Genomic DNA, 26,340 nt, shown 5'->3' with positions numbered 1-26,340 from the left:
GAAAATTGGATTACCAAATTTGTGGGTCGAATATTAAATAGGTTGATGTTTAGATTAATGATTAATATAAACAAAAAGAAAAAAATGAGGAATTGTGGAGGCATATATAATTATTTATATTCTCCTTCGCTCATGTTAAAAATGTGTTTTTCTCTTAAATGAAGCTTGGAACATTCTTGTTCGGAGAGGTCAGGAAGTAGTGACCTATAGGATAGATAAAAAGGTGTTTTCTCACGTTAACTGTAACAGCTGTCTAAGATAGCCCTTAGGATTCTCTAAGATACAACCCAGACTGTTCCACTGTCTGAGCCGTGCGGAGTCTTGAATTCCTTACCTTATATGGAAGTGAACATTGATAATAAAAGGTAAAGTGGGACTTCGCAAGGGGTGTTGCGCTGACCAGGAGGGAGGGAGAAGACCTGCTCAGAAGAAGATTGAGCCACGACCGGCTGAACAAGAATTCGTCAAAAGTTCAGTTCGTTTCTTAAGTATAGTGATTATCTTGAATTAGTACGTTATCCCCTACCTTTATGAGTTTGTAATAAACAGAACAAAAGTGAACAAAAGTGGAGTCTTCCTTTATCTTAGAAAAGAGGAATAATTCCATACTGTCAACCATTTTCTTTCCTGCTTGTAAATATCGCTGCACCCTTCATTGTTGCGATCGCTGTACATTTTGATTTACATTCCCCCATTGTTCCCTTTACGTGCACCTTCCCCTCCCACCTTGAACATTAAAGTCCTTGAGTTCCCTCCCCCATTTTGCATGATCCCACCTGTGCTTTGTAAACTAATCACAATAAGCCTCTCATTGACGTTCCTTTCCAACCTGTCCGTGGCTGCCTTTTCTTCCATTGATCCAGCACTGTTCGCACTTAATTTAGCTCGGGAGATTAGCATTCCCCGACTAATTGGCTCGTTAGTCTGGGTTGCACCAGCAGTTGCTCGGCTGCCCTCATTACAGATCTAATACAAGATTAGTGCATAGTCGAGGGCGCATGTCCTGGCCAGAAGGTCACATGACATTCAGTTAAACAGAATTAGACGGCCGACACTGAAGCATTTGATTAACCGATTCGCACTCGCGGTTGATTAGCAATCTGCTGCAGCACAAAGTTATCCATGTGCAGTATCCACAGGCAGGAGGTTTGAGGGGAACCGAGGCTACCCCTCCCCCCCCGCTCCCCACCCCCTCTTCGTAGACCCAAAACCCATTTAGGGTTCAAGTTAGTGCAATGTTCAAAGTTAATTGCCAATCGCTGAAGCGTGATTATCTAATGCAGATCAATACCTAATCACAAACACTTAAATAACAAAGAAACTTTTACAAGTCAGTGAGATCATGTTCAACAGTGTTTAAGACCTCGAAGCAACCACTGCATGGCTTATAATTGGTAGTTTGCATGGGTCTGTGAATATGGATGCGTTATGACTGCTTGACTATTAGCTCAAGAGACAGCAGAAGAGGATAGGATTAGGGCAGTTCGCTGATGTGCATTGAGAATCTTCAAGGATAGATGCAATCCTCTGGAGAAGTACGACAATATCAAATTTGTCCGGAGTTACAGACTCTCGAAGGAATCATTTTGTTGGCTGCAGAATCCAGTGCAAGATGACCTGGATCAACCTACGATGACGAGCAATTCACCGAATCCCCTCCAACAATTGTCCATAGTGCTGCGATTCCATGCAAGTACATAATTTCAATTGGATGTTGGAGATATGGGCGGTGTTTCACAGGCTAATCGGCTGTTTAGGCACGAATAGTTCAACGGATGTTAATCTCCCTTCATAAATTGCTATTTAGACGGGTGATTAGCTGTGCGTGTACAATGATGTTTTTTGTCACCGTATTAGATAAGGGTTAGGGTTAGGCATGTGTTAGCAAGACGCTAGCTAAACGCCTTTCATAAATTCGGCCCATACAGTTTAGTTTCAAGTTGAATTTTTTATACTATGATTTTTTTTTTCTTTGGTGTAGATGTTGGTGTACTTCTTTAGTAACAAGTATCACCATATGAAACAACATACTGAGCTGTCTGTATTGTAAGAAATTGCAAATGTCACAAAATACTCAAATAAACGAACAGTTTAAATGTTCAGAAAGATATGAAAACGCTGAGCATTTCGTGCTCTGGCACAATCCAGTGTTAAACATAATTAATGATCAAGGATTCACTAAAAATGGATGTGGGGCAGAGAGGGGAGGGAGTAATAAACTTTATGGCTCAGATGCCAGGATTCGTAATCACCTGTACAGGGTAATCAAACTCAGGTTGAAAAAAAGAAAAAAAAAATGTATGCAAAAAAAACTGACTGGTTATATGAATCAAACAATCACCAGAATCCTAAATATCCACAATGGGACTCAAAAAAAGCCCAAATATGATAAGCCATTTTGCATGCAACTTTGTCTGTGGTACAAGTAGATGTACCAATGCAACATGTGTAGAGAACAATTAAAACCGATTATAGAAAATAAAACGAATACAAAAAGTTAGATATGTTCATATTTATATACATGGAAGAAATTAACAAATGAGATGCTTCGTTCGACACAAATTATGGTATATGTTCTTTTTAAAAAATTCACATTTCGTAAAAACAAAAACAAAAGAAAATTGCTGTCATGGAGGCACATGCCCTGCATAAGGCCTCAAAACCACCTCGAGTGATCAATAAAACCCAACACCGCATTATATTACAGTAAACATGCAAAAACAGTAGCATTCATCGAAACATACACAAGCTCCCCGATTGATAGTTAGGCGCTAAAAAATACATTATTCAAGGTCCTCGATACCACAATGATAAACATCACAAAGGTTTGTGCAAAATTTCAGTTGCAGGTACAAGGATGGACCTCCTCATTAAAATATATTTTGTCAACTTTGTCTTTTTCACCATCTGATTAAATCCACAGTTATAGAATTGGCCCGAAATGGACACACACACACGGACGACGCACACACACACACACCACACACACACACACACGGACGCCACACACACACACACACGGACGCGACACACACACACACACGGACGACACACACACACACACGGACGACACACACACACACACGGACGACACACACACACACACGGACGACACACACACACACACACACACACACACACACACACACACACACACACACACACACACACACACACACACACACACACACACACACACACACACACACTTTCTCCAAAACAGATAAAGATATTCAAATGAAGCATAGACAGAGACTAATATCAATCTTTATTCTGCCATGGTGCATATATATTTCTTAACATAATCACCACACATCTCTGCCAACGTTCAAGTAGTTTTGTGATGCCGTCACAATAGAACTGCATGTCCTGCTGACTTAACCAGCGATTCACAGCAGCGTTGCCATCAGTGTCAGAAGAAAAATGTTCTCCACAAGGCTGTTCCTTAAGTTTTCGGAAGAGATGAAAATTTGACAAAGCCAATTCGGGATTGGTGAACCTTTGTAGCAGTACTCCATTGAGCATCCATTACTCTCAGGATCGTAATGGTGTGCCCAATTCTAATCTCCAGTGCTTCACTACAACGACAACGTTGTGCCACCCTCTGCCATCTTGTCTAACGTAGCACTGAGACATTTAGCGTCAGAATCACGAGACTTCGCACGCCGTGGTGGAAAGCACTAATGTGCAGGCTGATCTTTGTTTCATTTGAATATCTTTACCTGCTTCGGAGAACAATAATTGGAGGCATTACTTTTCAACACACCCTCGTATCTCCAAACAGCACAGCAGCCACCGACCGGTTCTCGGAATGGTTTGATTTTGGCATCTTCTCTGCCCAATCAGTTCCAGTGGCTCAGGTCAGGGTTTGCCAGGGAGTCGAGAGGTCAGCCCATTCTCATTCCTCCCGATGGATTATTATCACCACCATACAATGTTTGTCTATATGTTGGTCTCATTCCAGGGGATGTCTGTCTTAAAGAAGCGACGGATAAGATTTTCCAGCTCACGGCGTGCACGACTTTCCTCGTCTAAGCCCAGTCGCAAGGCCTGCGTCTCCTCGGATTGGTGAAATTGGGGGGAAAAGGAAGCAAAATAAATAAATAAATAAAAACCTTGAAGATATGCTTTATAAATGGGTAATCATTATTTCTCACTCAAAAATTAAAATACGTGAACAGGCATCTCAAAAATGATGGGTGCTCATCTATTTAAATTGCAGAAACAGTACAAATGCGTATTCAAATTGTTGTAGTAACACGACCGAGTCATGTAACAAGACGTCTCTCTGGCCAGGTATATTGGGACAAAAGAAGTTTAAAAAAATTGCAAAACTGGATAATCCATTAAACGGTTCTTCACGATTTGCTATTAAGGCTGATAAAATTTCCACTGATCCAAAGCCATCACCACCACCCCGCCTCCCACCACCAAAGGATTTTCTAAAAAAAAAAAAAAAAAATTCAGGAAAAACTATCGTTCAACTTACTTGTTTGAGTTCTTGCACCGTGTCCTTGAGAGAATAGACAGCATCAACAAGACTTCTGGAGAAACACAAAGTGCAAAACAACAATGAGTCTGACCAAGTTAATGACACTCTTCTCAGGTATTTACATGAACATTATTGCACCATTAGTTCACAAAGGCAGGAGTTTTAGAGATGACTTCGCTTTACTTGGATTGTTTTTGCCGTAGCTTATCGGAAAGCTCTTTTATTCAAATAATATTTTAAATCCAACTCAGCTCTTGGTGCAATCACTTTCAAAGAACGCACCAATTAAATGAGTCCCTTCCTTGTTAACTCGTACAAGTGTAAATGGGCCATTTGCATCTATCTATATTATAAAAGGAGCCATGTCTGTCTGTCTGTTTGTCGTGTTAAAACTTGAGAACAGATTAACGGATTTCAATAAATCCAACTACGGTGGATTCAGGTAACTCCCGCGAGTGTTTGTGATCCAAAATTATTTGTTTATTTTTATAGGTACATGGTCACGCGTGTCAAAACTGCAAATTCTCGGAACTCGAACTTTTTCTGTAACTTGTCATAATAAAGATATGCACCAAGTTTACGTTATGCGTTAAAGCATATGGGAAAAAAAGTCTGAAAAACCACAGGTGGGACGGACGGACAGAGACTGAGAGCAAACCTATAGTCCCCTCCGGCGAAACCGTTAGGGGATTAATAGATATAATCTAGGCTCATATAATCTAGGAAGAGTGAGGTGACAGTGGGGAGAAAGGCAACAAACTTGGTGTGGTAAATAGGACAAGCAAGGGAAGGAACAAACAGGGAAAGAGGTGAGTGAAAGAAACATGGGGAAGCCAAGACAATAAAAGGAGTGTGTGAGGGAAGAATTAATTGGAGTATAATTCAAATGACGAGTGCAGATGCACGATGACAAGAGATGTTGGTGCTCTGCAAACTTGAAGCCCTGGAGAGAAGAGTGGGATTGAAATGACTCGGGATGGTGGTTCCACAGTCTGGAGAAAAGAAGAGCAAGGGGACTAAAGGGAGGGAGAAAGCCTGGATTATGGAATGGTAACAAGGAGAGGGATATGGGAACAACATGTATATCCTGGAGGGACTGGGAAGAGGAGAAGGGCTGAAAGAGCACAGGGAGGTGGATGAGAATAAACGTGGTAGGAATAAACAAACAAAAAAAAATAAACTGGAAGGGCACTTGGTAGAGTGCATACCTCCACCACACCCTCAACCAAAATTTAATTGGCTTGTTCTCATCACCGAACCAACTCATCCACCAATTTTTGTCATAGCTCGTCCACAACTTTTTGAGATATCATGCTATATATCGGTTTTGGCCCCATGTTTGAATGGTGAAAAATCACATTGACAATTTAAAAAATTATCATATTCGGATCTGGATTTCCACCAAAATCGAATAGATTAGTCCTCGTCACACACCCAACCTGTCCACCAAGTTTCATCAAAACCTATCCATAACTTTTTGTGATACCCTGCACATAAGCAAACAAACAGACAGGGGTGAAAACACAACGTCTGTCCACCTTTGGTGGCATCAGTAATAAGAAGAGACCACCAACCTGTTTCCACTTGGAGAATCATAGGCCGAGCAAGTTTGTTTTGTGAAAGATGCCGATTATGTTGAGAGCTCTGGATTCTACAGCATTCAGGAAACAGTTTGATGTAGATTATGCAGACACCTGCCATTAGAGGAAAGCAGTTAGGGCAATGAAATGAGGTTACCTTCAGTTGGGTTCACCTTTCTTGAAGGGATGGCAACTTGCTTGATAGAAACTGCACACGGCACAAGACTGTGTGCCAGTGCTGAAAGGATGGATCAGAGTTGTATACGAGACGGGAAAAACCTGTGCATGAGACAGCAAGCTAGCATTCCCAGATGGTGTCAATATCACCAGACCAATCTTTTTAGAGGGAGGGAAAATTGTAGTCCCTGTTAATCAGCCTGGGTGAACTGCCAAACTGCACAGTGGTGAGGAAGGTCTCTAACACCAGCCAAAAAGGTATGAACATTCACAAATTTAGAGTCAGAGGAGCCAAATGGGACAGAGGAATAACAATTTCTTGTACCAAGTCCAGGAGGGAGCACATACCATTTGTAGAGATACAGGTTTGGATGTTTAAAAATCAGTTCAGACCCAAGAACTCTAAATAAAGCTCTAGTGATTGTAGTGAAATCGTATCCGTACTGAACCCGGGTGGGGATGCTCGCTGCTCGCTGTCATTGATGTCCCCACTAGGGGCGTGACTATAAGACCCGTTGCTGTGTCAGTGCTCCGAGACTTCTCCCTTGTGACATGTTACATCGGTAGCCTCGTTAATGGTACGCCTTTATAGAATATCTAGCTTGCTTGCATTGACTGATATGAATGGCTTTATGAGATGTCGCATCGTATGCTTATTGTGTATTTCTACTTACAGGAATGATGTGATGATCTAAATGCAATTAAACCAAACCGTTGGACTAAAAGTTGTGCGGACCTGAATGGTTTTCCACAACACTTAATTGCATTTATGATCTGCTGACATGGCTGGCAACAAGACGTTGACGGTGTCCATTTTCAGCGCCGACCCACAAGCCACGGACGGAGGCTTGCAACTCAAGCACTGGCTCAAGCAACTGGAGCATCTCTTTAATGAGCCTGATACCGCTCCGACGCCTGCCGCGAAGCTGGCAATATTACACTCAAAAATCGACTACCGGGTCTACCACGCGGTCGCTCAATGCACGACGTATGATCTTACCGTCGCGGAGCTCAAGCGGCTTTATATAAAAGAAAAAAGCCCTGTGTATGCGCGTTATTTGCTGCAGACGCGACGGCAGCAACCCAACGAGCCTATGGATCATTACGCCCAGGAGCTCCGGCAGCTCATGCTGGACAGCGCCCAGCCACGGACTCCCGAGCAGGCTAAAGATGATCGACTTTTAGATGCCTTCATAGCAGGGGTCTCCTCTCAGGAACTACGTCTCAAACTCTTGGAGAAGACCGACCTGACCTTCGCTACGGCGGTTGAGCAAGCGACGGTGTATACTGAAGCGCGGATGCAATCGAACGCCTATGATCGCACGCGCCTTTTGGCGGGCACCTCACTACACGCCCGGCCGGAGAGGACCACTGACGAGGACGTGGATCCGCCTGCTGAACTCCGGGATGCTCCGGAGGATGACCCTACCCTGACAGCTGCCGTTACGACCAGCAGACCCAAGGCCTTGCGCGGGGCCGCATGTTTTTTTTGTGGAGGGCCTCGTCATGCCCGAGTCGTGTGTCCGGCACGTGACGCTATTTGCCATTTGTGCTCGCTAAAGGGACATTACGCGAAAGTGTGCAAGAAATCGGCACGCGGCTCGCGGCCCTTCGACTCGCGCAGCCGCGGTCGCGCAGGCGCGGCAACCTTGAACGGGCTTGTAGCAGAACCCACGAGCCCAGCGCCTTACCCGTCTTCGAAGGGGAGGGCCCCTCGCTGCGGCCCGCTGGGCGCTCAGACAACCTTAACTGGTCACTCTCTCACCACCTTCTGTCCACTTCTCACTTCTTCTTTTCGGCCTGCTTCTGCTTGGGTGGAGCCGTTTCGGCCTGCTTCTGCTTGAGTGGAGCCGTTTCGGCCTGCAACTGCTTGAGTCGAGCCGATTCAGGCTGCCACTGCTTTCCTGAAACTGCAATGATGCGCTTTAATCTTGCTTCCTTGTCGTCCTTCTGGTTAAGCAGCATCTTCTTATTTCCTCGCCTGTTGTGTTTTTTGGCAAAGCGCAAGTTGCGCAGGAACTTAGGATCCACCCCTTTGAGTGACTCGTACCGATGCCTTTTGGGTTTCTTTTAACCTTGACTGGCGCCACCGGAAAGCCACCACCGTCTCATTCTCCATCGGGGACAAAGGCCGCGTCCTTGGCCAAACCTCGAGCCACGCAAGGGAAGAAACAGCTTTCGAATACTACGGAAGCCTTTTGTCAAAGCGACCAAACGAAAAAGGCGATTTCGAATACTACTACGGAAGCCTTTTGTCAAAGCGACCAAACGAAAAAGGCGATTTCGAATACTACGGAAGCCTTTTGTCAAAGCGACCAAACGAAAAAGGCGATTTCGGCTACAACGGAAGCCTTTATCTGCCAGGAGTGTCAAAAGGCGATGTCAAATACTACTGAGGCCTTTTCTCATCGGATTTTGAATCGCGAAACACCGGAATGCTGGGGAAAGCCCTCTGATGACGATAATGGATTCCCCATGGTCAACGCAGACTCCGGCCACGATCGCAAAACTGCTGCTGGTGTAGGATCCACCCGCGAGGCTGGTCCGACCCATTCGGGGGGCTCAGTCCCGCTCCCAGCTGCCTCGTCTGGCCTGGCTCAAGCCCTTATTCCCCTTATGGTTGAGGGCCATTGTGTTCAGGCCTTGGTGGACACCGGATCTACGGATAGTTTTATCGACCAGCGACTTGTGCTCAGGCATGGATGGCGGATCGGGCGGTCTACACGACGGATCTTCATGGCATCCCAGGGACTCCGGCTTAGCACAAAAGGGGAATGCCGATTGAAACTAGTGCTAAAGGGACGGGTTTTCCCTGATGTACACCTTATGGTTTTACCCGCATTATGTGCTGATATTCTGCTAGGACACGATTTTCTTAAGCTGCATGGACGTCTGGTAATGGAGTTCGGTGGGCCTGACACTCTTGTTGTGGGGGCGGACGACGCGCTAACGGTGTGCGCCCTAGCGCAAATGGACGTCCGTCCGCTTTCGCTGTTCCCCAATCTAACCTCCGACTGTACCCCTGTCGCGGTAAAATCGAGACGCTACTCCCGCGCGGACATGCAATTCATTGCGGACGAAACGACTCAGCTCTTGAAAGACGGCATCATAGAACCTAGTAGGTCACCGTGGCGTGCCCAGGTCTTAGTGGTGCGCAGTGAGGCCCATCGCAAACGCATGGTAATCGACTATTCCCAAACGATTAACCGCTTTACACAGCTGGATGCCTACCCCCTTCCGGGGATGGACGCGCTAGTGCAACAGGTGTCCCAGTATTCGGTCTATAGTACTCTCGATCTCCGTAGTGCGTACCACCAGATCCCTATCTCTAGGGCGGATCGTATCTATACCGCTTTCGAGTCGGGGCAGCGGTTGTACCAATTTACACGATTGCCCTTTGGGGTGACGAACGGGGTCGCTTGTTTCCAGAGGGCCATGGATGACCTCGTTGCGCGGGAGCACTTAACCGATGTTTTCGTCTACCTCGATAACCTTACGGTTTGTGGATATGACCAAGGGCACCATGACGCTAATCTGAAGCGCTTCCTTGAGGTCGCGCAACGGTATCACTTAACTATGAACGAGGATAAGTGCCGATACTCCCTACGCACCATAGATCTTCTGGGGTACACCGTGACCCATGGCTCTGTCTCTCCGGATAAGGAACGTCTGCGACCTTTGCTCGACATGGCCCCTCCCTGCGATCGGGCTTCCCTGAAACGCGCCCTTGGGCTGTTCGCCCATTACTCCAAATGGGTGCAAAATTTCTCCGCGAAACTTCGCCCCCTTGTGGCCTGCGACACCTTTCCCCTGAGTTCGGCCGCATTGACGGCCTTTGAAGGACTTAAGACCGACATCGCCCGAGCCGCCGTAGCAACCATTGACGAGAGCGGCTCGTTCGTCCTCGAAAGTGACGCCTCGGATCAGGCCATCGCGGCGACCCTCTCCCAAGGGGGACGTCCCGTGGCTTTCTTTTCACGGACTCTTACCTCCGCTGAGCGGCGGCACTCGTCCGTTGAAAAGGAAGCGTATGCGATCGTCGAGTCTATTCGGCGATGGCGCCCGTACCTACTCGGGCGGAGCTTCCAAATCATCACGGACCAGCAAAGCGTTGCGTTCATGTACGACACCTTACACGCCCAGCGCATTAAGAACGAGAAAATCACTCGCTGGCGTATCGAACTCGCCGACTTCTGTTACACCATCAAATATCGCCCAGGGAAGGATAACCAGGCCGCCGATGCCTTATCGCGCCCCACTACATGTGCTGGTATCACCTCGTTGGAGGGCCTACGGGTGCTGCATGCTACTGCGGGCCATCCCGGCGTAACGCGTTTCGCTCATTTCGTGCGGAGTGGGAATCTCCCTTACTCGATTGACGATATCCGCCGTATCTGTCGCGACTGCGCTATCTGCGCGGAAATCAAACCGCGTTTCTATAACCCCCCTATGGGGACTCTGGTGAAGGCTACACGCCCGTGGGAACGCTTGGCGATGGATTTCAAGGGCCCTTTGCCGGTGTCGAGCGGCTCTCGCTATCTGCTCACTATCGTTGATGAGTACTCACGATTCCCCTTTGCTTATATGTGCGCGGACATGACTGCTGCCACGGTGATGCGTTGCTTACAGAACTTGTTCTCAATGTTCGGTTACCCGGCCTATGTCCATACCGACCGGGGTGCAGTCTTCTTGTCTCAGGAGGTGCGCGGCTATCTGCTCCAAAACAACGTTGCGTCTAGTTACACCACGCCGTATAGACCCCAGGCTAATGGGCAGATCGAACGCTTCAACGGGATTATCTGGAGGGCCGTCATGCTCCATCTCCGGACCCACGGCCGGGGCCTCGATAAATGGGCTTGGTCGCTACCTGCGGCGTTGAACTCAATCCGGGCACTCCTGAGTACGGCAACTAACCAAACTCCCCACGAGCGTCTTTTCCACCACCCCAGGAGCTCGGGGTGTATACGGTCTTTGCCCAGTTGGCTCGCTGGGCCCGGGCCGGCCTACCTTAAACGGGCAGTTCGCGCGAGCAAGTACGACCCCCTTGTGGACAAAGTGCAGATTCTCCAGGCTAATCCTGAGCATGCTCGTGTGATGACGTCTGATGGTCGTGAGACTACTGTCTCCGTTCGTCATCTTGCCCCTTGCGGGGTCGACGACCTTAGTAGGGAATCGGACGAACCAGTCGAACCCGTCTATGAGACTATGACCTCTCCCGACGCTCCCATCGCCGACAGTCCACCGACCCTCCCCCCGTCGAGACTGCCCGGGTCCGACGACTTGGCGTTACCCCCTTCATCACCCGACCCTGTTGACGCCTCCGACACCGGGGATACAGGGTTACGAGACGCCGTACCCGGGGAATTTCGAACGCGTGCTGGCAGAGAAATTCGCCGCCCGGCCCGCTACGGTTGGGCCGACTAATACTCCGCGCCCATGCTGACGCTCACTCGCTTTTAGCCACGCGGCCGTATAATTCTGACGGGGGGGTGAATGTAGTGAAATCGTATCCGTACTGAACCCGGGTGGGGATGCTCGCTGCTCGCTGTCATTGATGTCCCCACTAGGGGCGTGACTATAAGACCCGTTGCTGTGTCAGTGCTCCGAGACTTCTCCCTTGTGACATGTTACATCGGTAGCCTCGTTAATGGTACGCCTTTATAGAATATCTAGCTTGCTTGCATTGACTGATATGAATGGCTTTATGAGATGTCGCATCGTATGCTTATTGTGTATTTCTACTTACAGGAATGATGTGATGATCTAAATGCAATTAAACCAAACCGTTGGACTAAAAGTTGTGCGGACCTGAATGGTTTTCCACAACAGTGATGATGCTGTGGCTGGGTTGCTGTCGAGTCAACTCCAAGCCAACTTGGTGGCCATTAAAGTCACCACATGTGAGGCAGAGAGTTGGAATGCATGGTTGTTACTTTGGCCTTGTTGGCAGAAATATATGTGTAGATGGAGTTGGCATCACTTGGTGGATGATACACTACACAGACAAAGCGAAGCCTTTTTTGTAGAGCAGGAGAGAAATGCGATTTTCGTAATTGTAAAACAAGAGCCATAACCGAGTGACATCTGCAAGCAGCTTTGAAAATTAAAAAAAAATTAAAAAAATAAGCAAATATATTGTCAGAAACATCACTATAAACTTGCTTCATAATATGACACATTCAAAATGATGTATTCTAACCCAGAATGCTTGGTGTGCACGCACAGAAACAAGGAAATGGAGGTGTTCAAGGCATCATAAAATATATCCTGTGTGTGGGAGAAAAGGAAAGTTATCAAAAAGGGCTCTATGCTTCTAAAATAAGCTGAAAATACTTGGAAATGTACCTGAGAGAAAGGGCTGTGCCTCTGCACAACAAACGACAGGGAGGACTTTCTCCGCTCACCGAACGGGCAGCTGCTCATACTGAAAACTCTCAACCATGTGGGCCGGTGCAAAGCCTGAATGGACGGAGTGCGCTACACAAACCTCCGATGGATCGCTAGCAGTGAATGGACTGTGTATCTCATCTGGGTTAGGTGCTTCTGAACATCGATCGGAAGGACATATCTTGGGCTTGTGAATGTACAGGGTAAGCTTAAATTGTTGATACTTACTATTCATCATGTTGGTGGGGGCATAGAGTCAGTTAAAATGCAGAGCACATGCACCAAAGGCCTCATTTTGCATTCATACATCATTCCGAAAGTCTCATATTGTGAAATGCATGTTTTTCAAATACACTATTACAACCTCTTGGGAGAACACACAAAACTCCACATTAATATTGCAGTGACAAATGCTAAAGCCAAAGAATGAAGGGAAGGCAGGGGTGAGGGGGTAAGTCAAGGTTGCCATTGATAAAATATGCATTTAAAACAAGTCTATAGAGGAGAAGGCCTTGTATAAAAGCTGTTACTACTACAAAATAGGGAATTGTATTGGGAAATCAATCAATGCCTGGGGAACATGCAAACCACCCTCCACACCCACTTCTCCTCGATGAGAGTCTTGCCATCATTTTGGTGGCTCTCCATAATAACCTTCTCTTCTTCTGGGAGGATGACATGAGGAGGCGGACACACTGGAAGAAGCAGCATCGAGGGGAGAGAAAGCAAGTGATGTTAATATGTACACCAACAAATCATTGTTAACTTGATTGTGAGATGAGACAGTTAAGAGGGACATTCATATCAATGAGAGGTGCAATCATTTCACACCATCATCTCTCAGAATTAGAAATATATATAAATTGCTTTAGCACTTGCATGTAAAGGAAAGTGGCTTACAAAGAGATCAAGTACAGTACAGAAACGGCTTGGTGCTCCCTAATACTCCAAGGGGATTTGTTCATTCAATCCCCACTGGCACTATTGTGTGCTCTTTTGCAAAACTGACTATTGTTTATCTTTCCAATCTTTGTTTGTGTCAGTTTTCAAAGTAAAATGTGTCGCCACCTGCAGGCAAACCCCGCATATGCAAGGCATAAAGGGAAGTAGACCTCATCACTAATTGGAAGGTGAAAACTGCCGTATTGGTAAACAACACAAGGCCTCATGGGATGTTGATTGGTTGTTAGCTACAACATGACAATGGACGATTGGTGGCAGAAATAAATTTTGCTGACTTTTTTTTGAAAACTATCACCAATGTTTTTCTGTCTTCAAAATTGTGTTTGTATCGGATTACTTGAAGGAGCTCATTCCTATTATTGAGATAATTCACATACATCATGCACCTTTTAAAGTCAAAACATTTTATTACAAAACAAGTGGCGCTACATTTTCCAAAGCAATAACGATGCTCATTTCATGCACGCGGTGCTTTTTGATAAAACATGTCAGCCATTTTTCTGCAGAGATTTTTATATGTACATGCTGCTTCTGATTCCACATTTCCTGCATACCCTTCCAGCTTCTATTTTTTATGTGTACACTGTGCCTACGGACTCACCATTGAGGTGTCCAGCTTGGGTTCGAACCTCGACCCTGCAATAAACTGTCGTCCTGGTTTTTCACAGGCAGGGTCCAGGCTCACTGGCCAAATTCAAATTCCAGCCACAGTCAAACATCATGCCTGACCAGCTGGTTGCAGAAAGACTTTGTTTCGAATCACTCACCCTGGCCGATCCCAAAAGATGGGAATAATTAGGCTCGCAAAAAGAATAAACATAAGTCTGGCACCTGTGGAACCAACTCATGCCAAATTAAAGCTGACAAGCTGATCACTGCTCACCTATTTTTTCCCCACCTGTGGAACAAACCTCCACATTCTCTTCAATCTCGTTCTTTGCTCCAGGTCTTCAGGAAAGGTTCCCTACCAAGTCAGATCATCCCTAAACCAAAGCCATGATCTTTTCTACCCTCGCTGACGCCCTTCCCTTCCTACTTCCTCACCCGACAGCATTCCAAGCCCTCCTCCTCCCAAATTTCCATTTTTCCCTCCTGTGAGTTGCCTTGTGTATCCATCTTGTCCTTGCCAGCCCCCCAATCCTCCACACCAATTGTTTGTCCAAGCCTCCCTCTCTCTCTTGGCCTTCAATCCTGCTATTGGTCCCCCCTCTCTACTGTTCCTTTTGTCCTGTTACGTTCTGATTCGCTCAGTGTATTAGCTCTTTCACGATCTTCAACGATGTATTAAAAAAAGAAAAGGCTGACATTTGCAGTTAATTTTGCTTAATATCAGTTTATCTTTCATTCATGGGTTCTATGTAGTTAAGATTACATGCACTTAAAAGCTTTTGTGAAAGTTTTTCATGGACCTGGCAAGGACAGCCTAAAATGTGCGCATCTGATCTGGTCTATCCTAGGATGGAATCTCAGCCAACCTATAAACTGTGATCTTAGTGTTTTGCAAGCAGGGAAAGGCAATGTGTGCGATGTCCTTCAGATGAACATTGAACTGGATGGCCTGTCTGTTAGCATTGTTCGGTGGATGTTAAACATCCCATGGTGTCCTTCAAATAGTAGTTGAGGTATCGCCGGCACCATGACCAAATTCTAAATTCCTGCCCTAGCTACTGCTGGGAAAATAATGGCAAACTACCCAGCGAAACCTCATCAGGAAACTGCTGTGGCAACACCAACGCTCTACATAGAGCACAGAATATCTCATCTTGTGTTTTCTTGAGTCTGCATATACATTGTCAAAATAAACTAACAACAACCAAATTAGAGGTGCTTGTACAAAAATAAAAAATAAAAATAAAGCTGCCACATAAAAAATAAATCAATAAATAAATCAGGTTTAAAAAGCATGACATTTTAAACAAATCTCAAATTGTATGATTAATTGAAAAAATGTACATTGTACAACACTCACCCCATAGTAATCTACATCAAAATATATGATTTATAACAAGAAATTGGCCGTAAGAATCGGATTTATTTGGGCTAATCATTTTCTAACTACGATAAAACTGCAAAGAGGAAGTAATGTCATATCGATGTACAAAATAAATAAATAAATAAATAAATAAACAAATAATCATTAAAAATAGGTTTAGTTGAAAGAGTTACTCAAGTCAATTGCTATTCTGCAACCGTTTTGTAATTTGATTACAGAACAACGAATGGTGTTTATGGTACCTTGTGCTTGGCAAGTTGACTGGTGTAATTATTAAAAGAGCTGTAGGACAGGAAAAACACAAACAAACCATAAAATCCTGGCATCAAATATGGTTTTCTATACACTTTGATCTTTAAAACGAGGCCAATTTTAGCAGTCCACTTGAATGCTTTCTGCATGGAGAATCAAACAAACTCCATTGTTCAAACCATGCTGGTTTGCCTACTTAAAAGTGAGGTTTGCATGACTCATGCAAACACAAGAGGCTTTAAAATTGGTGCACACATCAGAAAGATAGCAACACAAACAGGCAGTAAAAAGGGAGTAGTGAACAAGTGCAATTGAAAAAGAAAATAATAAAACCGCCATTTTGAATAAAAGCTGGGAAAACAAGCATTCTGAGTATTGCGCTGCAATACATGTCCCCTACCGGTAGTCTGTCGTCGGAAAACTGTTGGTGAAATTACCAAAGTTCAAAGTGCCATAACTTTGTCAAAAATGATCGAAACGTCGTGAAGTTCGAATTTGATCTGTAACTTATCATGAGGAAACCATGTACCAAGTTTGAAATCATTAGCATTAAGAGTTTAGAAAAAAAGTCCGGAAAACTGTTCTTTGCGTGACTGACGAACTGATGGACTGACTGACGGAGTGCAAACCTATAGTCCCCTCCGGTGTACACCGGTAGGGGACTAATAAAGTGGAGGTTTTCAGACGGTATGATTAAACGATGGTGCGCAGTCTATTACATCTCAGAAGGCAAAAAACAACAACAACAGCGATTCAGTTATTCTTGACAAACTTTATGCTTTTAAATGAAGGTTTATTTGGAAAACAACGATCCAAGACTTGAGGTATGTTCCACATCGATGAATGTTGCAATAACATTTGAAAATGCAGATGTTGATCATTGCCTTAAATGACAATTCCACGTTATTAAAAATAAAAACACCAACAGTACCATAGCCATAGAGAACATAAAATAAATGCTGCAAACAGCAAGGAGCACAAAACCAAACTGTTATCATCGTAACATGTTGAAGCGGCTAAAGTTTTATTTAGCTTAACATTCCCAAGGATAACATGAACATATTCCATACAAACTTTATCTTTTTATTACTATGTATGTCGTCATTTCCATTTTCTGAAACAACCTCAAACTTCAAAAGCCTTTGTTTCATCTTTTCACTTAAATTACAAACAACAACCACCCTTGTTGAATATTTACATTTCAAGACAGAAAGTTGAAGGAACTGCAACTTAAGACTTTATAACAGAAAAGTCAATGAAAAATAATCTAAAGAAACAAAGCAAACATAAACCAATAATATTTGAAATTGTAACATTTTTGAAATGACCCAAAATCCAGCAATGGATCAAACAGATACATAAAGAAAATGAAAACCGAGAAAGGAAAAAATTAATTTTATGTAATAATCGTATTTCAAATTGAGTACCAGTTCACTGGTAATTCCCTGTGTGTCACAAGAGGCGACTAAACAGGGTTGGTGGCAGGAAGGGCATCCGGCCATAAAACATTGCTTCAAAAAGGGGACCACGGTGCCCGAAAAGGCCAACCCTTGCTCTGTGGGGAAAAATGGCCTCTGAAAGTGGTTAGTTTTTTCTTTTCTTTTTAAATCGTATTTCAAACACTCAAGTAAATGTAAACTATCAAACAAACCCCCCCAATTTGTTTTTACATCTGGAACAGTGTTTGGCTGTCCATATGCAGGCCTCCACCGGCATTTTGTGGGTTTATTCCCTTTAAAATTAGTTTCCTCTGCAACCAAGAGTCCGATTGACACAATTTTCACCATCGGAGCGCCTCCTCCTGTAGAATTTTTAATGAATATTATGAGGTCATAGGTCACGTGGTATTGGCGCCATCTTGAAAAAAAAAAAAAACTTTGCACCTCTATATCTCCAAAACCACTCCAGGGAGAAAAATTGAAAAAGGTGGCTCATTGTAAAGTACTCCCCATAGGGAATAACACATGTTAATGATGATGTCATTGGTGCCTTCATTGTGACATCATAAATCGACAAGTAGAACACTTGATTTGATCAGTATGAAATTTCTTTCGCGTGATTTTGGGATAAATTGGTTGAGAGAAAAAAAAAAAGACCATAGCCATGTGGTTCGGAAGCAATATTTTATGGCGTAGACCGTAGGGCAATGCCGTCTGGATCAGCGTTTGTGTGTCTATCCATTGTATGTATGTATGTCCCTTACAAACAACCACCAATTAGAGCTGAGGATCTGGACAAATAACAGGGGGACAGCAGATCCAAGCCTGGGTATGCCGTTGTTGTACTATCAGTCTTGTTTCTTTAAATTAGGATAGCAACAGCAAAAAGCAGGTGAACTTAGTCTTTTTTAAAAGCTGTTGTGATTTAGCAGTCGAGATAATTATCACACCTGTTCAAATGAATCATTCATAAAAATGGTTGAAAGAAAAGCAGCTAAATATACTCGTATAATAGATTTCTAAAAAATAAAAATAAAAAAACTACAGGAAAAAAAAAAGAACATCCCCACTTTTGGATTAGTCACCAATGACATCTCAATTCACAGTACAACCACCTATAGATAGTGGGAGCAAAATTGAAATCAAAATCCACGATCAAACCTTTCTGCTTACAATCAACCTATCAACCTAAAAAGTTGTATGAATCAATGGTACAGTATCACAAACAGGACGGTAAAAAAATCAAAATGGAATTAAACATGGATTTCACAATACGACACTCTAAATGACGTTTTCGTGCATGTTTAGCCAAACTTTTAAGCAGTTCTGAAATTAGATTTGGATTTGCAGAGTTAAATGACAATTTCACCAGAATTAAAATGAGCTCCAAAGAAGGTGAAAAGCTGACAGATAAAAACAAGTGAAATTTGTTTGTAAAGATTTTTCCAACAATAGTAAAGCAACTATCCTAGTCCCCTGCTGTCATTAAATAAGTATCATCTATATTCTATATGATCAATCATGCATTCCCCCTCCCCGTTCCATTCCACCTCTCCCCCCTAAATTTCCCTAAATTTACATACCTGGCATTTTTCATGCTATCACACAAGATCGTATAATCAACTACATAAATAAAGAAATAAATATTTTTTAAATCCACATCAACACTGCATGCATTCAGGGATAATAATTTCACGATGTGACATTAGTATAGTTAACTGACATGACCTGCACACAAAGGTATCATTAATGGAAGGGGGGGGGGGTGAAGGGCAGGAGTCGTCTTAAATAAGTGCGAGTTCATTGATTAGTCGACAGGTGAAGGGGATGGGGAACCAGGAGGGGGCGGAGAGTTTTTTTTTTCTTTATCCTCATACACAACAAACAGGCATACAATTTCATCAACATGTATTCTACATACTTTACGGGAATCACATGACTATCTTTTGTTGACTCATATGAGTAATACAAGACATATCACAATGTTCTGCACACAGCCACTACCAACTGTCACATTTTTCCCCTCACATTAATCTGCCAACAAAAGGTTCACATAAAAAGGTTTTCTACATTCTCAATACAAAAAAATATTTAAATGTTTAATTGTTACATGTACAAATATAAACACGAAAGACCAATCAGAGATGGCAGACCCTCGCCAGGACGTTTTTTTAGTGGTTTTAAAGGCTTTTGTGTTAAAACAAATATGGCGGCCGAACCACGTGACTGATGACGTTATCCGCATATTTTCCTACATCAATTTAGCCCGAGATGATGCTCAATAAATTTCATCTTGATCGGATGAAATTTTGTACATGTCGAATTATGATGTCATAATGGAGGCACCTATGACATCATTAACACATGTTATTCCCCACGGAGAGTTCTTTACAATGAGCCATGTCTCAATTTTTTCTATGCAGTGCTTTTGGAGATGGAGGTGCAAAATTTTTCAGTTTTTCCAAGATGGTGCCCATACCACGTGACATATGACGTCATAAATATTTTAAAATTCTACAGGAGGAGTCAGCACCCATGGCGAAAATTTCAACCATTGGTCAATCGGACCAACGGTTGCAGAGAAAATCATATTTATTCTGTGCGGACAAACAGACAAGCAGACAAACGGACTCAAATGCAATACCCTCTGCCCTGGCGAGGGTAAATATGGGTAAGAAAAATTACATGCTGGATATAGGTACAACAACCCACTTATTGCTTTCATTATGTCTATAAACTTCCATCAACACAACAAACGGATTGTATTAAAAAAAAATGTACAAACTACATGAAGCAATACATTATATACAAACTAGAACACTCTTCAACGTCAACCGATATGCTTCTACCCACATTATTACATAATTTTAATACTTGGCACACCTGAGCTCCTCACCACATACAAAACTTTCATCCGCAGCTTGATGGAGTACTGCTCTCCCCTTTGGGCTGTTGGTCCTGCCTCACGCTGTAGAAACCAAGGCTTACAGAACCATTGGTATCTCCCGTGATGAAGCCGATTCTGAAGGCCTTTCACTCACTCACCGCAGGCAGGTTGGTGGTCTTTCTGTCTTCTACAGACTCCTCGTCGGCCTTGCTCCCCTTGCTCACCCTCTAACAGCAGCGTAGCCGGGCTTTTCAAATATTATAAGCCACAAACACATATGATTAGCTTTTTAAACAGTCGTTAATGCTGTTTATAACATTAAACAAAGGAATTTTGAGGAATTCCAACATCCGTAAGGTAAGTTTTACTTACAGAACTGAGTGAAGATCTACTGTAATCTATGTATCCCACAAGGGTTGGAGGTGTGATCATTTACCAAGCAGCTAACTATCGCTTGCCAAGCCAGCCGTTCCTTAAGGGTTTTGAATGGCTTGCTTGCTCGAATGCTTAAACCACTTGGTGATCTCTCCACAAGAAACTTGGTAAATGAACACACACCTAATGTTCTTGAGACCCGGCCATAGATAGATCGACTGTAATCTATATACCCCAAAGAGGAATGACCCTTCCTGCCACTCCCATAGTGAGCGGGTGTACTTGTAAATTAAAATGTTGGTCGGTGGACTCAGCCGTCGTAATGACATAATAGACGTAATGACGTAACGGACACAAAACTGATATATTTTAGCTTCCAGTACGTTTGCAGTCACTACGAAAGGATTAGTGTTACGAGTAGATTTACTACAATATTAACATTACGTTATCATTATTTCACAAATGATATTACCATTAAAAAACTGAGGCTAATTCCCTACTTCCTCGGTTATTAATATTAATACCGAACACCGCTCATCATTGATCATGAACCATACACCGCTTCAATCCATCAACTTCCTATTCACGACATTGGGATTAAAGTGTTATGGTTATATTTGCTATATTATTATTTTCACGAAAACGATACACTACTGTATTAAGAAACCTGGGCTTAATTTGTCCGAAACGGTCGGAAGATGAGTCATAACGCCTAAGGCCTATACGTACCATATTGTTGGAAGAAACGTAACGCCGATGCTTTCGATATTTCATGATCATTTGAACAATTGGTTTGTTTGTGTTTCACACTGAATGAACGTAAGGGTAGAGCATGGCGATTGTGATATATGACAGGTTCAACGATATGTTCGGCATGAACGGCATATAAATGAAAATGGCGGAGTGTGGAGAGTCAGCCACGTACGCCGTAATGACATCAGACGTAATCACGTCACCCTGTCATGTGACCATATCCTCAGCTCTGATTGGTATACGTTTGAGGGGACATACATACATACATACATACATACATACATACATACATACATACATACATACAAACTGTTCTAGACAGCTTCACCCGATGGGCTACACCATAAAAATGGGAAAAACGTTTCAACTTCGAAATTTCATGTTGGGTCAATCCTGGTGAAACTCTTGCAATCATTCAACTTTGCTTAACGTGGGAAACGTGGGGATTTGCGAAGGTGTATCAACAACTTCACTCTTGTATCGGAATTGATATGATGCTGTGCTGATCAAGAGGGATGCTGTGCCGACATTTCAACCAGTCCTTTCTGGGCACTTCTCAACTCCTCACCACTTACAAAGCTGTCATCTGCAGCTCAATGAAGTACTGCTCTCTTATCTGGGCTGGTGCTCCTGCCTCACACCTAGCTCGGCTTCACGCTGTAGAAACCTAGGCTTTCAGAATAATTGGTATCTCCCGCAATGAAGCTGATTCTGAGGGCCTTTCTTTCACTCGCTCACCGCAAGCAGGTTGGTGGACTTTGTCTTCTACCGACTCCCTTCCAGCCTAGATCCCCCTGCTCTGTCTGTGCTCTGCCCCCAAAATATTCCTGCAGGATGCACAAGGTCCATCAACCCTCTTCTGGCGAAATGACCTAAATCAAGACTCTCTGCTCACCTTCACTCTTTCATTCCTCTTTTCTCCTGCCTCTGGAACAAACTCCCACACTCTCTTCAATCCCTCTCCTCCATCCAGGTCTTTAAATCGGCTGTTCACCACCATCTCTTATGTTCATCCAATCAGCTGTTCATCCAAAACCTTGATCTTTTCTACCCCCGTTAAAACACCCCAAATCCACCTCTTTCCATCTCCGACTTCATTGCTGAAATTCCTAGTAGTGTTCATTTGTTTTATACCATGTACCCCTTCTCCTTTCATCCCCAGCCCTCTCTTCCCCAGATCTACCGACCTCCCTGTTCTCTACTGTTGTGCTTGTAGGCTTTCCTCTCTCCCCCTTTTGTTTCCTGCTCCCTTAATTGTACGTTTTATGTGTTCGTGCACGTTTTCTTTAATGTGTTAGCTCTTACACAAGCCTCAAAATAAAATAATAATTGCTATGGCATGCTTAATGGGGGTCGACTCAGCCTGTCATCCTTCCGAGGTCGGCAAATTGAGTACCAGTTCACTGGTAATTCCCTGTGTGTCGCAAGAGGCGACTAACAGGGTTGGCGGCAGGAAGGGCATCCGGCCATAAAACATTGCTTCAAAAAGGGGACCACGGTGCCCAAAAAAGGCCAACCCCTGCTCTGCGGGGAAAAATGGCCTCTAAAGGTGGTTCTTCTATGGCATGCTTAATGGGCCTACTATGCTGCTCATCAACATTTTAAGAGAGGTGTGTATGTGTCACCATTTCTTCTCAAATACGGCCAAACGGATATTCTTCAAATTTTCAGAGATTTATCAGTGCATGCCTGGGAATGTTTTAGGCAAAACCAAAAAATATTTTTGAAATTTAAAAAAATAGTTGCAATTGTTTTCTTTTTAAATCACTCTAAAGTGCCTCTAAGCCTTTGCAGCTGTGTGAAAAATAATATGAAGTGATCCCTGATCCCATTCCTTAGTGGGTGTCAGGAAGCGTTTTAGCACCCTCCCCCCAACCTCCCACCAAAAAACAAAATTAATTTCTTCAAAATGTCAACAGGTTAAGTAAGAACAGTACTGGGAAACACCGGGTACCCTTGCTAGTAATAAATAAAAATAATAAATAAATAAATAAATTGACAACACCAACAAAAAATAATAATTGCCTGCTTATCACTATCGTTATTGCAGTTGAAGTTTTAATCAAACAAACATGGCTGGCAGGATATCCAAAAGGCATGTGCACTCATCTCTGAGCCGTCTAGTCTTGGGTTGAATCTTGCCCCAGCTATAAACAGTCATCCTGGTGTTTCGCAGGTGGGTGAAGCATCAATGTGTGTGGCGTTTATCAGATAGACTTTAAACTGGGAACCCCTTCTGCCGGCATTATTTGGTGGACGTAAAAAAAAAACAATGACCTTCGCAAAGAGTAGGGGAGCTCTTGCTAACTCGGGCTGACCAAATTCAACATTCTTGCTCTAACCTACAGGGGGCACTACATCAATACCACAGCCACACCCTCAAGCAAATGATGCTACATTGTGCCCACATCCATGCACTGCATACGGAAGGAATAATCTATTAAACCAGACATGATCATGGCTATTACATTTCCTTACTTGGCACCCTTGTGCACAAGGTGTGCCCCCAAATTCCTAACACATTTGGAATGCTACATCTCTACAAGTGTCAAATTGGGAATTTTCAAAAAGATCTGCACAAGTAGTCTGCAATCGTTAGTGGCAGCTGATCACCTCAACAAGTGCAGTGTATCACTCAAAAAGCATCGCTGCCGGGCTGCACCATCTTTTGTATTTGGCACACTGCTGTGTTAACATTCATAAAACTCAGCACAACTTACCAAAGAACAAAATTATTGGTTCATTGCACATGAAGTAGTTTTAGAAAGTTCAGTTAAAATAGACTCGGTTGTACAAACATTCATACTAGTTTCAATTACATGACGATTACCCAAAAGACATCACAAAACACTCGATAAAAAGCAAGCAAGACAAATCATTTGCTTGTTCCCCAATGCACACTTAATCACAAAAACAGATTCTCAGTTTTACAGATAAAACTTTTTCCCCTCAAAAAAATGTGTAAAAAAAAAATCGAAAGGAGAAAAGAAAAGTGAAGCATCAGAAATTTGATTTTTGTGCTTAAATTACCCAAACATGTAATTTTAAAATGTCACCTCCTTGAGTTTGTAACAGTGAGTTGTTACCCTGTAGTGTGGAAGGTTGTGGCTTCGTTTGGAAAGTATAAAACAAATTTTAAGGCTATATTTGCTCATCAATGTGCACATTGCAACCTCACGCAATCATTGCTGCTCCGCGACTCAATATGTAGCAATTTCGCTTTCAAACATGTCCATATGCTTAGCAGACAACGAGCAAGCTGCAAGCCTCCTGCGTTTGATTATCATACAGAAGTTGAACCAGAATTAGTACACAAAGAAAGCCTTGACCATTCAACAAAATATATGTTATGTATATTTAAAAATAAATTTAAATCCCAAACTGCAACAAAATATGTTCCACAATGAAAGCTCCGTGGCGAGTCTGCCTCTCTTGAACGGGCTTGCATCACTAAATAAATGCAAAGCTTGATGGAAAATACACTTGGTGTTCTTACGAAAGTTATTACTGTATACGCCATCGAATATCATGGAAGACCTTCTTGCTGAAAATAAGGGAAAATACCAAATGATTGGCAAACCTGCAAGACGTTTGACTCTTAATTACACATTCTAAAAGGTATTTGTGCACTTGCAGAACAGTAACAGCTTTGTTCTTCATGCAGAAATGCATACTTACACAACATAGTGATTCATCACAATAAAAATATACCAATAATTCATTCAGATACTTGTAGTTTGGTTTGGTTACAACATGCACACAACTCCTGCAAAACCCAACAATAATTGGTATAGTTATAAACAGTGTATGCCATTGTAACAATATCAATGTAAAGTTCCTGCATGCAAACCCTCATCAGAAAAAAAATGGTTCAGGACAAAGTATGTTAGTTTGAGTTTTGTCAAAGGAAAGTTCAGCTATAGACGGTCATTTCACTACAAAAACCAGGCTGGTTGGATGCGATTGTCAGCCACTGAAGGTACAAAATAGGTAACTAATAACTGCAGCTGCAGGATGATTGCAGTTCGTATTCTGCAGAGAGGCACAGGAAGAATTGTGATCCCACATAGCCTTGCAGTTAAACGGATTCAATTTGTGCTATTAAGAGGGATGCTGTGCCGACGTTTCAACAACCTGAATACATCACCCGGACACCAATCACATCTTTGTATGAAAAAAAAGTGAACGACGCTGGGTCCCATGTAAAATTGTTATCGTAACATGGTTATCAAATGTTCGCTGAGCAATGATGGACAAATGGTGAGGATATGCTTCAATATTGAACAGATTTTGGCAAAATATATGAGAACATCCTATGGCGATACTACAAGGGGTATCAAAGGGTAACAAGTACACCAAATGAAGGAATAAACTCAAGCTGCTGTCAGCAACCGCTGTCAAAGAGAGCATGCCAACACGTGAAAAGACCGAGAGGAACCAAAGTCCTAATGGCGAGACTGAAATCGAGAGGCAGCAGCAGGTGGGCCACGTCCAGCATGCACCCACACCCTGTCCGATTCAGACTCAAGGACCCAAATTTCAGAGGTGAGAGATTCTCGTGGCATCGCTGAAGCACGGGACGGACCGGACCCCGTGGGTGAGCAGATTACGTGATTGTGCATAAGGTCCTGAGCTTGCCATGCTAGATATTATACAAGGTTCAGGGTATAATATGGTATAGGGTGTAATGAATGCAGGATGAAGCAAGTGGATGTTGAAAAAGGTTATGATGCATAAGGAGAGGCATGCATTATGGGAGGATTATCAAAACCAAACATGCATTGGTTGGAAAAGAAGTACATTCCATAAATCAAGTTTGCATAGTTAGAGATGACATTTGGCAAATGGAAGCAGGAAATGGAAAGTGATGGGAAGCAGATTAAATGAAAAAAAAAATGCACAGGCAATAAGAAAGATAATTTCAAACCAAATCCGTAGTGAGGCGATGGTAGGATAAGAAAAAGAGGCAAAAAAGAAAAGAAAAGTTAGTAAAATAATTTGATAAAAATCCAGAAGCACACCAAAAGCAAAGAATCTAAATA

At 43.2% G+C, this 26,340-nt stretch overlaps 1 protein-coding gene across 6 annotated transcripts in view; it reads right to left on the bottom strand.

Moving 5' to 3' along the window:
- Positions 1–2,028: 2,028 nt before the first annotated feature.
- Positions 2,029–26,340, bottom strand: part of LOC137435318 (rho guanine nucleotide exchange factor 7) — a 118,089-nt gene continuing 93,777 nt past the window's right edge. For 5 of the 6 annotated variants that reach the window (XM_068129000.2, XM_068129005.2, XM_068129001.2 and 2 more), the window contains 3 exons: positions 13,241–13,331; positions 4,490–4,544; positions 2,029–4,059 (listed from right to left, as the gene is read on the bottom strand). In XM_068129000.2, coding sequence (XP_067985101.1) covers positions 3,943–4,059; positions 4,490–4,544; positions 13,241–13,331 — 263 coding nt within the window. In that variant the 3' untranslated portion in view covers positions 2,029–3,942. Of the gene's footprint in view, positions 4,060–4,489; positions 4,545–13,240; positions 13,332–15,834; positions 15,875–26,340 lie in introns of all 6 variants that reach the window. The other variant, XR_013624534.1, reaches the window with a different exon arrangement.

The sequence above is a fragment of the Myxine glutinosa genome, chromosome 9 (genome assembly GCF_964187855.1).
Source record: "Myxine glutinosa chromosome 9, kmMyxGlut1.1, whole genome shotgun sequence".
In the NCBI taxonomy this organism is placed as follows: Eukaryota; Metazoa; Chordata; class Myxini; order Myxiniformes; family Myxinidae; genus Myxine; species Myxine glutinosa.
This window is presented reverse-complemented; position numbering and strand designations above follow the sequence as displayed.